General features: G+C 43.5%; 1 protein-coding gene across 1 annotated transcript in view; it reads right to left on the bottom strand.

Annotated features, from left to right (window-relative positions):
- Positions 1 to 15,941, bottom strand: part of LOC135195786 (ribosomal RNA processing protein 1 homolog B-like) — a 152,478-nt gene that overhangs the window by 35,795 nt on the left and 100,742 nt on the right. The window contains 2 exon segments of the mRNA XM_064222257.1: positions 14,019 to 14,264; positions 15,495 to 15,638. Coding sequence (XP_064078327.1) covers positions 14,019 to 14,264; positions 15,495 to 15,638 — 390 coding nt within the window.

Below are 15,941 nucleotides of genomic sequence, written 5' to 3'. Positions count from 1 at the left end.
GCAAGAGCTCACAAACACTCGTCTTCATTGGAAGACGGGTGAAGGCAAAGTGGAGTGTTTACATTTGGGCAGGCTGGCCTACCTGCCTGCCACATGGTAGTTACTGCCTAACCACCTTGTTCAAGATATAACCGCCATAATTCCAGCTACGCCGTAAGTAATTCCTTATGTAAAGGACCAAGGGTTTGTATATCGTGTAGGAACAAACTAATGAACTAGGGTGCAGTATTCACACCAATGCTTCAAATGATAACATACAATATTTGTCAACAGTACAACAGTCACATCGAGTAGATTTTTATAAATATGGCAGCTTGAATTTGGTGTATTTGCTACTTCTTTGCCACATTATATAGTAAAACATAATTTTCTACTGCAATTACCAAATAAATCAACATTCTATGGACATTTCAGCCAGTAATATTAGCATCAGCAATGTTAAAAAAATATACTATATAATAATCTACACAAGATTATTTTATTTATAAACCATTTATCATGTGCCCTATGCCATCAACTGTAGAGAAGACTTTAACCTCATGTCTTGAATATTCCATAACATTATGAAATTATCCTATATAAAAAATATATCCATACAAATATTTTTCGCTATAAAATTACATACTCAACATGAGCAAAATTTAAGCATTCTAAACTTATTTTGGAAAAAATACTACGTACAGTAGACCCTTGACTCACGAACGCATTGACCCACGTACAACTCGATCCCCGACCAAAATTATAGGTAAAATTTCACCCTTGACTTACGAACTAACTTTGAGATACGAACAAAAAAAATGCGGAAAATAAAAATTCTGTTTGGGTCATGAACTAATTTTGAGACATGAACATTTGAAAAATGCTGGAAATTTCTGGAAAATAACATTCACTTTGTTTTTTTCAAAAAAAGCTAATTTTTAGACACAAATATTTGAAAAATGCGCGCGAAATCGCCCAGCACAACGTGAGAGCGTTTGAGTTTGCCATGGGACCAGCCATCCTCCAGCCGCCCACGCACGGCGTCACCCACGCATCGCTCTTTGTCTCATCTCATTGTGTACAAGACGTTCGTCAATTCGCTTAGCATTTTTTGCGCTAAAACTTGTGATTTTCTTCAATAATGGGCCCTAAGAAAAGTGAAGAGTGGTGGTGAAAGTAAGAAAGTGAAGAGTGATGGTGAGAAGAGGGTGCAGAGGAAGATAACCATTGAAATAAAGAAAGAAATTATAGAAAAGTTTGAACGTGGTGTTCGCGTGACCGATATCGCAAGTGAGTACAAGATGGCCAAGTCGACAATTTCGACAATTTTGAAAAACAAGGATGCCATTAAAGAAGCAAATGTTGCGAAGGGAGTGACAGTACTAACCAAGATGAGATCGCAAACCCCTCGAAGAGGCAGAAAAAATAATTTTGAAGTGGGTACATGAGAAACAGATGGCAGGTGTAGTAGCGTAAACGAGCCGATCATCTGCGAGAAAGCTCGGCAAGTGTATCAGAGTTTGCTGAAGGAAACTCCTTCTACTAGTGCCACGCCAGATGATTTCAAGGCTAGTAAAGGGTGGTTTGATAACTTCAAGAAGAGAACTGGAATTCACTCTGTAATTAGGCATGGTGAGGCTGCTAGCGCAGACAAGGCTGCTGCTGAGGCATTCGTGACTGAGTTTGCCGAGTTCGTGGAGGCCGAAGGATACGTCGCTCAACAGATTTTCAATTGTGATGAAACGGGCCTCTTCTGGAAGAAGATGCCCAACAGGACATTTATCACCCAAGAAGAGAAGGCGCTCCTAGGCCACAAGCAATGAAGGACAGGCTTACGCTTTTGTTTATGCTCAAACGCAAGTGGCGACTTGAAACTAAAGCCGCTACTTGTCTACCATTCAAATAACCTGCGTGCCTTTAAGCAGCACAACATAAATAAGGCCAGACTGCCTGTAATGTGGAGGGCCAATACAAAAGCATGGGTGACACGGAGCTTGTTTATGGAGTGGATTGATGAAGTGTTTGCGCCGACCGTGAGTCAGTACCTAACAGAGAACAAGCTACCCCTGCGGTGCCTTCTGATCATGGATAATGCCCCGGCACACCCTTCGTACTTGGCTGACTGCAGTGAACATGACTTCATTCAGTTCAAGTTCCTTCCACCCAACACGACCTCTGTTCTCCAGCCCATGGACCAACAAGTCATTAGCAATTTTAAGAAATTATATACGAAGGCGCTCTTCTCCAGATGCTTCCGTGTAACTGAAGAGACAAAATTAACCTAAAAGAATTTTGGAAGAAGTACTTTAATGTTTTTCACTGCATAACCCTCATTGATAACGCATGGACTGAAGTTACGTACCGCACATTAAATTCTGCGTGGCGGAAACTTTGGCCCCAGTGCGTAACTGTCTGTGACTTTGAGGGCTTCGATGCAGAGATTGTGCAAGAAATTGTGTTCCATGGGCAACAGTATGGGTCTACAAGTCAACGACGAAGATGTTGAAGAATTGGTCGCTGAACATTCAGAAGATTTTGACTGCGGACAAAACTTGTTCAACTCCACAAAGAGCAGCAGGAGCAACTTGCTCGGGAGCAATCAACTGACGAAGAGGAGGCTGGGGAGGAAGTTACAGATGTCAGCAGTGATGTGATAAAAGCCGCATTGGAAAAGTGGAATGGTGTCCAGTGCTTCCTTGAATTGTATCATCCGGACAAAATTGTTACGAACAGGATCGTGAATATGCTCAATGAAAATTTAATGAGCCATTTCAGAAGAGTTATGCAAGGAAGGAAAAGGCAACAGACATTGGATAAGTTTGTGATTAAACGTTCACCAAAAAAACCTAGAAGAGTTGAATCTCCGGAACGAGATCTCCCCGACCTGGATGGGGGAGGGTCTCCTTCCGCACAATAACCTCCTCCCCACCCACCACCCTCCTCTTCTCTTGTCCGTCAAGCCAGAAGTCTCGCCAGTCATAGTAAGAGTTCACTTTACAAACGTTTTTATAGTGTTAGTTTACCATTTTAAATTATATTATTAGATATATTAAGGTTTTTTACACTGACTTTTACATTATCTGTGTAAAATAAGGCAAAAATATACATAATATATATTGGTTCGTAGGGGTCGGACGAGGGAACCAATTAATATTATTCCCATTAAACCTATGGGGATGGGAAATTAGCTCCGAGTCACGAACAATTTCGAACACGACCAAGGTCTAGGAACGGATTGTGTTTGTGAGTCAAGGGTCTACTGTATAGAGTACACAAAGATACTCAAATTTTTTCCCATAAGAGCATACGTACCACGAAAGCCACAAAGCGGTCGTAATCTAATGCTGTCATCAAGGACGAGGCAGTGACATCACATGAAACGTCAGAACCTATGTCACAAAATGTAAAATCCATGCAACCAATGATTTTTCTCTTGTTTATACTATGCATTCGTGATTTTCTCTCCATACCATGAGTTCAAGATTTTCTCTTTATACCATGTTATTCAGAATTTTTAATTTACACCCTCCATTCTGGGCTTGATCTTAAAACCTTGCATCCAGGATTTTCTCTTAATGCCCTGCATTAAAGATTTTCTCTTTACACCATGAATGCTGGCCAGCAGTACAAGCACAAAACTATGGACCCCCGTATTTGCGGACTCATGCATTTGTGGATTTCTCTCGGGAACATTTCCGTCTATTATTTGCGGAAAATTTGCCTATTCACAGTATTTTTCTATGAGAAATATCCAGAAATTCCTTTTTTTTTATAATCAATTTCATCATAAAATGCACTTTTTATGATAAAACTATTAAAAAAGCAAGTTTAAAATTTTTTTTTTTTTTTTTTTTTTTTTTTTTTTTTAGTATTAACTAAAAATAGGATTTTTTCAGCGTTTTATAGGAGTTCCAACTATTTGTGGGGGTCGTCTGGTACACATCCCCCGAGAATATGGGGGGGGGGGGGGGGGGGGGGGGGGGGGCGAGAGAGAGAGAGAGACCATGTATAGTCGTATTTCTTATAAACTGCAACTATAATATTAATTTTTAACAGGTATGTTTTGTAAAATTCAAATGATCCACAAAAATGACAATTTGTCCAAAATTGCATTTTTCCTAACTATACAAACCTGAGGTCCTTTTACAATAGGAAGGTTACTAGCGGCAGCTGGATAGGTCGTAAGCTTTCGAACAAGGGGTTCGGTAGTTAACTGCTTGTCCGACAGGCGCGCGCGCGACTGGGAGGTAAACAATCACTTTTGCTTTTGGCCCAAGCAAAAACTGCAGAGTGAGGGGTGGCATGAGGTGGGACTATGTGTAAAAGGACCTCAGGTTTGTATAGTTAGGAAAAATGCAATTTTGGACAAATTGTCATTTGTTCCGACACGGCATACAAACCTTCGGTCCTTTTACAATAGGAAGACTCACTTCTTGGTGGGAGGAATCTGAGTCTTTTGTGAACAGACTGGTGTTCGCCCAACCTTGGAATGCCTCCCTGGTCGTAAGAGCGAGGGAGGGATCCAAGCCTCTGTCCAGATGATAGGGGTGTGCACCGCAGGATCAATGGTCAGACCTCTGGACCAAGTACTAAGAGAGGCAAGCGTATCTCTTCGTACCAGCAAGCAAGAACAAGTTCCTATTTGCAAGAGGCAACATAAAGTTATGGTTTGTCTCTTGTTGGCATCCACTTCCCCCCCCTTGTAGGAGGAAGTGGTGGATATTCACTCCCATCCCTAGTGAAAGGGATAGGATGGGGCTCTGTCGAGTAGCTCACCTGCATCTCGTCCTTATCCAGCAAGGTGATGACCGTATCCCTCTACCCACAGGTAGAGGGGGAGAAAAAGATAGGAAGAGAAGCCAGTCACTCTCTCATTCACTTATCTATTCTTACAGTTACACCAGGACTCGATGCTGTTCAGCCTGCTAGGGTCTGGGTTAGCTACACAACGTGTTGAGCAGCCACCACGGGTCCCAAGGAAAACGATCCAAGGACCTGTGGGCAATATCCAAAAGGTAGAAGGAGGTGCCAGTGGTCTAGTTGTACCAGACCCCTGCCTTCAGTACCTGCGCCACGGAGAAGTTCTTGTGTAACTCGAGGGAGTGTACTTCTAGGTCATCTTGGTGCTGACGAAGAGTCTTCAACACTCAGCCTGGGATGTCGACTTTCTTCATAAAGCGCGGTCGCGCTTTCACAGGACAAAGCAGCATCTCCTTCGCATCGAAGGCAGTGAAGTCCATTAGGGAGGGGATTGTGGAGGGACTCTAACCGATTGTCAGGAACCGAAGGGTTCTGAGTCTTCGCTACGAAGTTCGGTACGAAATCGAGCGTCACGAATCCCCATCCCCTGGGATGCTTGACTTCGCAGGAAAAGTCGTGCAATTACCTCAGAGGAAAAGAAGGGAATGGTCGTATGACCTATCCCTCTTCTCGACTTCGGTGATGTCCTGTACCCATACTGGTCTACTCCGTCTGCAGCGAAGTGTCTCACATTCTCCTATCCCTATGCAGTGAGTTCTTCTCGGTAGTGGATAGGACACCGACACTCAATGGTGGGTGTCGATGGTATGGGTACTGTGACAAGCTGTTAGGACGAAGAAAAGACTGTTATGGAACCACCGAACTAAGTCCACAGAGAAGTTCATAACTGACTTGGGCGCTCTGACAGCTGCCGACTGACTGCGTTCGGTAGGAGGCAAGTTGTCCAAGCACCCGAGCAAGTCACGTGACCTTCGCCTTAAAAGGGTTATGCCAAGAGACTAAACAAATAATTTGTTCGTCACCGATGCCAGACGGCGAGGTGATGATTCTCTTAAGGCATGTGCCCAACAGGCGAAAGTCAATTGCCTTCTAGAGACCGAGGTCCCTGATGGCAAGATATCTCACAGTATAGTTGACTCTCAGATAAGGAGAAACAACACTATGTGTCGTTAAAGACGAAGGTGTACAGCCTACGTCTTCACAGCTGAATCGAGAGAAGGATTCTCAAGATTCTGAACCTGTGCTACAAAGACTGAGAACGCTAACGCTATTCATTGCTGTCCGGTGAGGATCGTAGTTGTAATGAAGACACAGGGAAATACTGCCTGAAGAACTGCTTCTCATGGGCTGAACATTTGGAAATAGAGCTGTCAGGTCGGAGAGTAGGCAATGTCTTCTGACACATCTGTTAATTCGGGGCGAACAATGCATAATTGCACACCTGCGAATAAGAGATATTTTGAAGACAAACTCAGATGTCTGCAAAAATCATTCGCATTATCGCGGTGCGATGCAGCGGGAGACTAGTACAGACTTCTGTTACCGTGCGGTAAACAGAAAGATGAGAGTCCAAGAGATATCTCTGTTGAAAATTCTCGCAATGTCGAAGGCGATGAAATCGAGCTTCACAGCAGTAGATGGTCCTTCATTATTGCGAGAATCCCCGTTAATCAGAGACCTAAGTCCATGATTGTTGGGTGAGATACGGTTCGGTAGTCAATCAAACCAGGGGAGAGAGAGACGTAACCGACCGTGCATCTCGGAGACCTAGCTGATACTGAGCTGCTATCAGGCAGTTCAATACGCAGTAGCTCTCGGTGACTCGTCATCCTGAGTTGCCAGGTAATCCCTTCCACGAAGGAATGCGTTCGGCTAGAACCATCGAGCATAAAGAATACGCTCGAGCAATTATATTTAAACGAAACGGATTTCGGTAAATACAAAAGCTGATTTGGTGTTGTTGTGACAATACCAAGTATCTAAAATCGAAACTGATAACTGCTGGAGGTTGCAGGCAACCCCGAGTTGCAGTTTAATTAAGATACAATTCGTCTCGGTCACAAACCGTAGAGTTAACTACGGTATGCGCCTACCCCCCGGACAATTCAACTGTTAAAAGAATCATGTCGCGAGGGTAATATACTTAGTATATTTGTAGTTCTGTAAACGACCTCCATCCTAAATTCTTTTCCCCTCGAGGAATGAGAATAAGGATTGGAGATCGACCCGCCTTCGTTCTCTAGTCAAGAGAGTGAAGGAGAAGTCTTTCCCAAAGGAAAGCTTCAATGGTGAACAGAATACCGAAGACGATAGTTCAAGCCAAACTGGAAGTTCCTGTCCGTTCTTCTCTATTCCAGGTTAATCGCCTACTGTGAGATACTCTTCTTTCAGCAGCAGTCTTCTTCCAAATGCTAGAAATTACAGGAATTCGAGCATAAGCGAGGTTCCCGATTATCGTGTAACAATTATCGGGGATTCTCGCTCACTTTGGACCGTGGTCTCGCCTAAGTGTTTGGAGATCGTAAAAAACTCGAACACTCTGAGTGCGCTAGAAATTCCGTAGAATTCTAAGCACTCTGCGAAACCCCCACCGAATTCGTCAAACGATATCGGCTGGTGGTCCTCTCGATTCCCGTAGAAATCGAGAATGGGGCAGGATCCCTCCTCAACGACCGGGGCTTACGTCAGGTAGGACCCGAAGGTCCCCCCGGTAGCGCAGTCCCTAACGTGGGATCTTACAGAGAAATCTCTGTAGGATCCCTCCCCTTTCCCTCGTAGCCGTAAGGAGAGAGGGAATGGGGGAGGAATTGGATACTGGCTCGCCTTCCCAGCGGAACTAGCAGTTGGAGAAGAAAAGGAGCAGCCTCTCAGAGCCTGGGAAAACGTATCGTCAGGAGAAAACGTTTTCCCGAGGAGGGTTACGAACTCATACTGTAGGTAAGGGTCTGCCGCCACTGTGAACGTCGTCTGGGTGGGGCTGATCGACACCTGACAGGAGAGAGCCGATACCGTCCTCCGACTCATTCCAGTCCTCGTCGAGGTTGAAACCTCTCAGGAGGACCAAAGGGGTATTCAAATACGGTGTCCGAAGACACGTAGAAACGCCTCTGTCGCAGTAGAGGATGTGGAAGTAGCTTGTTCAACCGGCCAGAACTGAGAGAGCCTTCTTGTCCGGAGACGAGAGACTACCTGGTTCAACACAGTCGGCAAGCTCCGATCGCGGAAGAACCACCGTCGATTTGGGTTCCCTCTCGGGCCCCAAAACGACTCGAGCCGAGACGTGGCTCTGCTGGTGGGAGCGGCGATCCTTCCCCAAGGTCGTTGTGCTGACGAATCAGCGCCATAACCTCGGCAAAGTTCCTCTGGATCTCGGAAGTCACAGCATCTTGCAGAGTAGGACCGTTAAGCCCTTCGAACAAGAGCATATTCCGAGAACCTTCCTCCTAAGAAGGGGGAACAGCGACAGCCCTCTCGGTCTCCTCCAGCCACTTGCGCATACGTCCTGGCCGGTCCAAGAACCGTGCCTGGCACGTAGGGCGTCGTGGTGGGATCATGAGGGGCGCACCCCTCACGATCACTCCTCAATACCTCGCTCCTCCCGGTGGTAACCCGAGGAGGTTGAAGGTACGGGAGAGGCAGACCCGACGCCTCCCTGCTCGCTCGCTGGCAGAACCAGCAGGCTTGGAGGGCTGCAAGCGATCGTCAACCTGCGGTGGCGATCGAGCTGCAGGCCTGGTCGAACCGTCTCGCTGTGGAGAACGGCTGGACTGAGCACAGCGGCCCCGATCTCGAGTGTCAGAAGAGCTGGTGCTGGTTGCCGTACCCGATCGCTCTCTGTGAGAGCGACGGTCAGGCGACCTGAAGCTCCACTGTCACGGTGAGACCAGTGCTTGTCCTCACGGCACGTCACGTCGCTGGTTCCAGCCGTGGCTGGCACCGGCGAACGGGGGGACCTCTTCCCAGCCTCAGCCCGTGGCTGGTCGTGGACCGTCACGTCAGCCCGGGTAGCCAGCTGGTCGCCGCGAGAGCTGGTCTGGTGAGAGTCGCGTGAGCGACTGTCACCAGTCTTCCGCTCCGTGCCGTGAACCTGACGCTGAGCGGGCTCAGAGGTCTGGTTCCTGGCTGCACAGTCACTGGTAGGCGACCGTACACTCGGTACCTCCCGCGACGAGAGGCTGAGACGGACCCTGATGCAGTGGCAGAACCACTGACACCAGGCGAGGAAGTACCGGTGTTAGCCGGTACCCTACCTATGGTACCCGTAGTCTTCTTCCTTGCGGAAGAAAGAGAGAAAGGGCCCTGCTCCCGAAGGAGCAGGAGGACCAGCGGAAGGAAACCCTCCCGTCCCACCGAGGTGAGACGGGTCCCGAGAAGCTCCCGAGGGAGACTTCTTAGGAGGGAGGAGGCAACCTTCTTCTTCCTCGGCTGTGAAGCCTTAGAAGTCGAAGGGGAAGAGGCGGCAGCCGACGACGATGAAGAAGATGAAGACGACGACGATGACGACGACACCTTCCTCCTCTTCTTCGTCAGCTTCCTCAGGACAGACGTAAGATCTGCCATCCAGGGCAGAGCCGGGGCTGCTGTAGCCGAAGCCACAGGGCCCGGACGCACCTGTACAGACAGACCAAAGTCTGGGGTAGTATCACCACGAACAGGGACGACGCAGGCAGGTACGGGCATCTCAGGAACAGCAGGCACAGCCAGCACCGCATCGGCAGGGACAGCCAGCGCAGCAACGCAGGGACAGCCAGCGCAGCAACGGCACGGGACAGCCAGCGCAGCAACGGCAGGGACAGCTAACACAGCAACTGCATGGACAGTCAGCACAGAATCGACAGGTACGGCAGGCAGCACCGGAAAAACACAGGAGGTGGAGCAGCAGCCAGCAACATCCTGGTACCGGCGGCAGGTCCAGGGGCGAGCTCTAGGGCAGCGGAAGTGTGGTCGCGGCAGCGCAGCACGCCCCCCTCTCGGTACGGCGAACGGCACTTCACAGCGGCTGTAGGCAAGACTGTTACCACGTGAGGCGAGTACACCAGGTGAGGAGGGACGTCGTCACCTGGAGTCGATATCGTTGTCGTGGTCACCGCTCCATGGGTGACCGCAGCAGACCCAGACATAGAACCGCAGCCCCTGGACACTAGGCACGCCCTGCAAATCGAAGGACGCCCATACCTCACCAAGGTCCACCCTCGTAGCAGTAGCACCTGCGGAAATAACAGTAGTAGTGATTAGTGGGGGGGGAAGTCCCCTCGCGCGGGGGGGGGGCGAGCCCCACACCGAACGAGCGGAAGACCCCAATTACAACTGTACATCGTGGGCACTGAGCGCCCTCCCCCGCGCTCGACGGGATCTTTTTTTTTTTTTTTTAGGGCGAGGAGAACCACAGATAACCTCCCCCCCCCCCCCCCCCCCCCCCCCGAAGGGGAAGGGCCATCTGTGGGAGCTGAGCGGGGGGGGGGGGATTCTCGTTCCCCACCCCTGCACCCAACAATAATAATAAGAGCCCGAGCAATCGTGCCCTCGGAATCGAATGCAAGGGCATAAGGATCAATTCCCTGACTGAGCGGTGACTGAGCTGGAACTTGAACCAAAATAAATATTGATGCAATCAATAATAAAAGGAATAAAATGAAAAAGAATCTTGCATTACGATTCACTTCACAATGAATAAGGGCTCGGATCGAGCACATCTGCGACCTCGGTACCGAGCGCAAGGGTAAAAGGATCCATTCCCGATTATGAACGGAAACCTTGATCCATAATGAATTGATGCAATCAAAATATATATGAAAATGAAAAAGGATACTGCGCTTGCAATTTCACTTCATACAAAATAAAAAGGGGAAGGATCAATTCCCGGGTAAGAGCGGAAACATTGATCCAAGTAAATAATGCAATCTCAATAAAATATGAAAATGAAAAAGAATACTGCACTTGCAATTTCACTTCATCAAATAAAAAGGGGAAAGGATCAATTTCCGGGTAAGAGTGGAAACTGATCCAAAATGAGCATTGATACAATCAAAATCAAAATATGAAAATGAAAAAGAATACTGTACTTGTGATTCCACTTCCATAAAGAATAAGTTTTCGTGCCGAGCGCATTCACTCGGCAACGAGATACAGGTAAAAAAAATATAAATGACAAAAGGGTACTTACTTACGATTTTCATCTTACACCTTTATTTACCAACCAAAATATAAGCTCGGAGCGAGCGCTCTCCCGCCCTCGGCACCGAGCATACACAATACGAGGATCATTTCTGGGAAATATGAATTCCCGCACATATGCCCTTCAGTCCTGGGACTCGGGTAATCAGAGGGCGTGGAGAAACTAAGATCCTTTAATTCACAAATGAATTCAATGGAAATAAAGATGAAATGATTGTACTTACAATTCAGTTTCACTAGATAAATAGAAAAAGAAAAACACAACCATGCGAAAGCAACGACGATGAAGCGGGCAGAGAGCGATGATACACACGTCTACACGCCAGCAGGCCGAAAGCAAAAGTGATTGTTTACCTCCCAGTCGCGCGCGCGCGCCTGTCGGACAAGCAGTTAACTACCGAACCCCTTGTTCGAAAGCTTACGACCTATCCAGCTGCCGCTAGTAACCTTCCTATTGTAAAAGGACCAAAGGTTTGTATGCCGTGTCGGAACAAATAAATATTTGCCACATAAGCCACAGCCAAAATATACTTACTGTTACTGAACACAATATGTAAACAAATGATGCCATTCATCAATCATGTGGAAGGAAAATCATGTTCCCATTGGTTGGGATTTATGACATCATGCTTTTTAATTTTTACTACAGCCACCAGTTGTCTCTACTGGCGCCATGGTAGGGCTCATTTGGTTAACTTGAGCATCTTTGTGTACTCTATAGTATTTTTGGTTGTCAGCTCCTCAAGAAAGTTCTAACAGTCCAAATACTTACTATGGTTGTCATAATTTACTATCATAAACATTTTTATGAGCGCATTTTTCCTCATAGAGCTAGGCATGAAATGAGTTCACTCTTTAACATGAATTTTTTTTATATCAATAACAACTAACTTGTATTTAAATGGCTATATCAATTAAGAGGAATTCTTTTCTTAATTGTTATTGATATTCCTTTACTTTCATTAGAATAACCCAAAACTTTTAAAGCACCAGTATAAACTTTTGACCAATGCTTGCATCATAACTTACAATTTACTGAACACTTTGTTGGAGACCATCATAAAGAGAAAAATAGAGGAGACCATCATATATAGAAAAATAAAATGTATAAAAATTAAACATTGAAAAATGACAATCTTTTAAGTAATTTGTATTCTTCCTAACATACAAACATGAGGTCTTTAAAGAGGGGATTTGCTGTCAGTGCAAGTTTGAGCCAGCTGCTTAATTAAAAACCAAGATGAATAAGAGGCTTTTGCTGAATGTCAAAATACGTTCACAGTTCTAGAAACCATTTCTAATGGAGTGGTAAACAATGAATAACGACTAGCTTGACATGAAAATATATACCAATATAAATCTGCTGGGAAAGAAGTATGTAATGTAATGGGATATGAAGGAAGAAACCTTGGATATTAGATGAGATCTAACATACAATCAAGAGTAGATGGAAGCAAAAGGTATGTATAGACAAATTTCACAGAGGTGAAAAATACAAAGTACTGTACAAAAAGCTAAATACTCAAGTAGAGATAGTGAAGCTAAACAAAGATTGAGAAGAGGAAACATGCTGATGATACTGACAAAGCCATGTATTCAAGGAGTGGCACTGGTGTTGGGATAACTCACAAAGCTGTTCATGAAATACCTATGTATGAAAAACAAAAGAGGAAAACATCCGTCAAAGAGGATGGATCGATATTAACATCAGAGGAAGAATGACAAGTTAGGGCTGAAATTTTTGTGAGTTTATGAAAAGAAATACGATGGGAATAGTTTTACTGATATACCTAAAGCTGAGGAAGACAGCTTTTGAGGTGTAATTAATACTGAATAAACGTAGCAGACAGAAGCACAAGGTATGATGGAATCATTACTGAGATGATTATAGCTGTAACTGAAATGACATCTTGTATACTAACTGGGAAGTTTTGCAGAATACAGAATGACTAAAGAACCTGGTGATTGGAATTTGAAGTCATAGCAAAGGTACCAAAGAAAGGTAAGCCAAGTGAATGTGGTAACTATAGAGGCACAGCAACTTTGTCAATTGTAATGAAAGTATTCAGTATGCTACATAGGCTTGAGTACATAAGAGATAAATAAGCTGGTTTTAAAGAAGGCAGGAGTTCACATATCAAATATTTGTGTTAGGACGTATTGTGCAGCAGTTCATGATTACAATAAGGCACATGAGTATCCAAAGCCAATAAGTATTATGGATGGTCCTGTCATTAGGTATTCTGGTTAAACATGTAAAATTAACTGAAATTACCCATGAATGAAATGGATGCAAATTCAACGTCCATGAGACATTTTCAAATGAACTTGCAGTAAAATGAATGGTGTTAATGGGAATGTCATTTCATCTCTGTTGTTTACCCTTCTTACAGATTTTATATTGTAAAAAGTGTTGGAGATGGAAGCAAAGGTTTACATCAAAGTAATGAAAGAAAGCTGACAGATTAGAAGATGTAGATGATTCTGTCTTAATTGGCAAACCACCACAGAATTTACTAAGCTTGCCTAATAGAATGCATCTGACATCTAGTCAGCTGGGCTCATGTAGGAACTAGAGGAGTTGGAAGACCCACACCTACTTGGATAAGAACAATAAGAGAAACTGTAGGTGAGAGGGCATTTGTGGAAGAAAGCACAGGAATTTCAGGGCTATTTGTGTCCCTCAGTGCTAGAGGCAATGATGATCCTGTAGTGCATAACATATCCCCACAAATCATGAAATTCAAAGCTAAATCCCAATTCAGGCATTACATAATTAGTCAGCACTTCCACGTTAAGTATAAATGGGTTCATGCCCTAAAGGTGCATTATGGTTGTTGTTGATAAAAATCAACAACACTATCACAAGAAAAACTGATCATCAAAACTTATTTTAAAAAATAAAGTAAATACAAGGGCATGAAATAACTTTCTGCATCCTTTATGAACCACAGAAAAATCAGAATGAAATCATGGCGGTAAATCACTTATTTGATTAATCAATTCATTGAACGAACATACACTGATAACAACTCTTACCGTTACCATTATAATCAGCAGACAGTTCTGTTAAAAACATATAGTCAAAATTAAAATGTCCGTACCTTTAGGAAAGGTTTGATAACTGCAAGAATGACTTTATTGTCCAATTCTTCCCCACCAATTTTGGCCAATTCTTCCATGATAATGCTGCTTAAATGTAACTTTATTCCCAAAGGAGTAGAATTGGTATGGTCATCAGCACGAATAATGTTAGCATCAAGAATGTTCATATATCTCACGACTTCTTTGAGGTTCCATTGCTGCAGTTTCAAATAGATGAAGACTTGTCGAAGCACTCTTCTCACAAACTGAAAATGATAATAAAAGTGAAACACTGACAAAAAAAGTGAAACAACCTTATCTTCAATAAGAATTAATCAAAACAACTTTAGCATCAATAAGTATTAATCATAAATTATGAGTGACAGTTATCTTTTACTTAAGAGGCCAATATAGTACAAATGTTTAATAATAAATTTATGTCAACTGTACACATTCAAACTAAAAGATAACTACTGTACAAGGCACTATAACACAAAAACTAACTGCTCTAGTATTAAGTGAGGTAAAATTAAGGTGGAGTACCATATAATTATTTAAGCCATAAAACCCTGAAATATTACTAGCTAGTTTACAGTTACTGAAATACTAGCTAGTTTGAAAACTTCATAAACATGCACTTAGTCTTTAGACTCCTTTTTACTTAAGACTAATTACATGTTTTACACTTAATTCCTTCATATATAAATGGGGTTAGGTTTTCAGGTTCATCAAAGTTCAATTACCATATTGTGCATTCTGTAAAAATTTACCATACTCTGATCTTCCTTTAAATCCAGAACTTCCCATCGACCAAGTAGTAACAAGTATGCAGGTAATTCTAGAAATCTAGCCCTTTTTTTCTGTGGTTCAATACGACAGTTCTTTTAAAACTTTTAAAACTACTTTGACAATATTGTGGAATTATTTTCCTAATAATGTAGCAAAACTCTAGAAGCTACTAAGTTCAAACTTGATAAAAATAAGTTTTCTTGAGCAGGCTGACTATGTCTTACTTCATAATTTCTCTCTGTTATTTCTCTTTTACAAGTTTAATTTTTAATTCTATATTTTTCCCCTACTAGGATACTTTCCCTATTAGGGTCACTCTGTAGGGCTGTAGCATTCTGCTTTCCCAACTAAGATCACAGCTTGGCTTGTAATATAATGATATAACAAGGCACATGTCAATTGACCTGTGCAACGTTTGTGAAAAATCTATGGCAACCTTCTTGACTAAAAAATTAAGATTGGAGACATATGGTATCAATGATTGCATAAAAGAGTCTGGTAATCAACTATCATTATCTATTCAGCTACGATTCTACTGACTAACAAGCTCAATGATGCCATGCATGGAAATTATGCTAAATTAAACTTTAAAAGTCTTGTAGCAAATAAACATGTCAATTCACTGTCATGAACTACTTATCAGTGAAAGTGCAGAACTACAATTTATAGTAAAGTGAAAGTTGAACATATAAATTAAATACTCATACCATCATAAATTTATCCAGTCGGAAAGTATCAATGCCATTCCATTCCCTTGCAAAAGTTCGAAAAGCTGCTGATATAAATGTGTGGCGATCACTTTGATTACCTAGGTCATGAATCAAATAGCTGACCTCCTCTGCAACTTCTTCCTGCAATAAGAAAAAATCAGGAGCATTGAATGGAAAACTAAACAGAATCTATGCTCAACTAGTAGTACATGACCTAAACAAAATATTTGTATATGGATGAAAGCAGGAAAGTTTACACAAGTGCAATGGGAGTGATGCTGGTGAAGTTAACAAAAGTTGAAAATCCATGTACAGTACTATAATTCCCAAACATATCACAAAAATTATGGGATGCAAAAGAGAGAAAGTGCATAACTAAAATCACAATTTTATAAAGTAAATTGTATTTTTCCTAACTATACAAACCTAAGGTCCTTTACATAA

The sequence above is a fragment of the Macrobrachium nipponense genome, chromosome 16, assembly GCF_015104395.2.
Source record: "Macrobrachium nipponense isolate FS-2020 chromosome 16, ASM1510439v2, whole genome shotgun sequence".
Classification (NCBI taxonomy): domain Eukaryota; kingdom Metazoa; phylum Arthropoda; class Malacostraca; order Decapoda; family Palaemonidae; genus Macrobrachium; species Macrobrachium nipponense.
The sequence above is the reverse complement of the archived record's forward strand: the minus strand, read 5'-3'. Positions and strand labels throughout refer to the sequence as shown.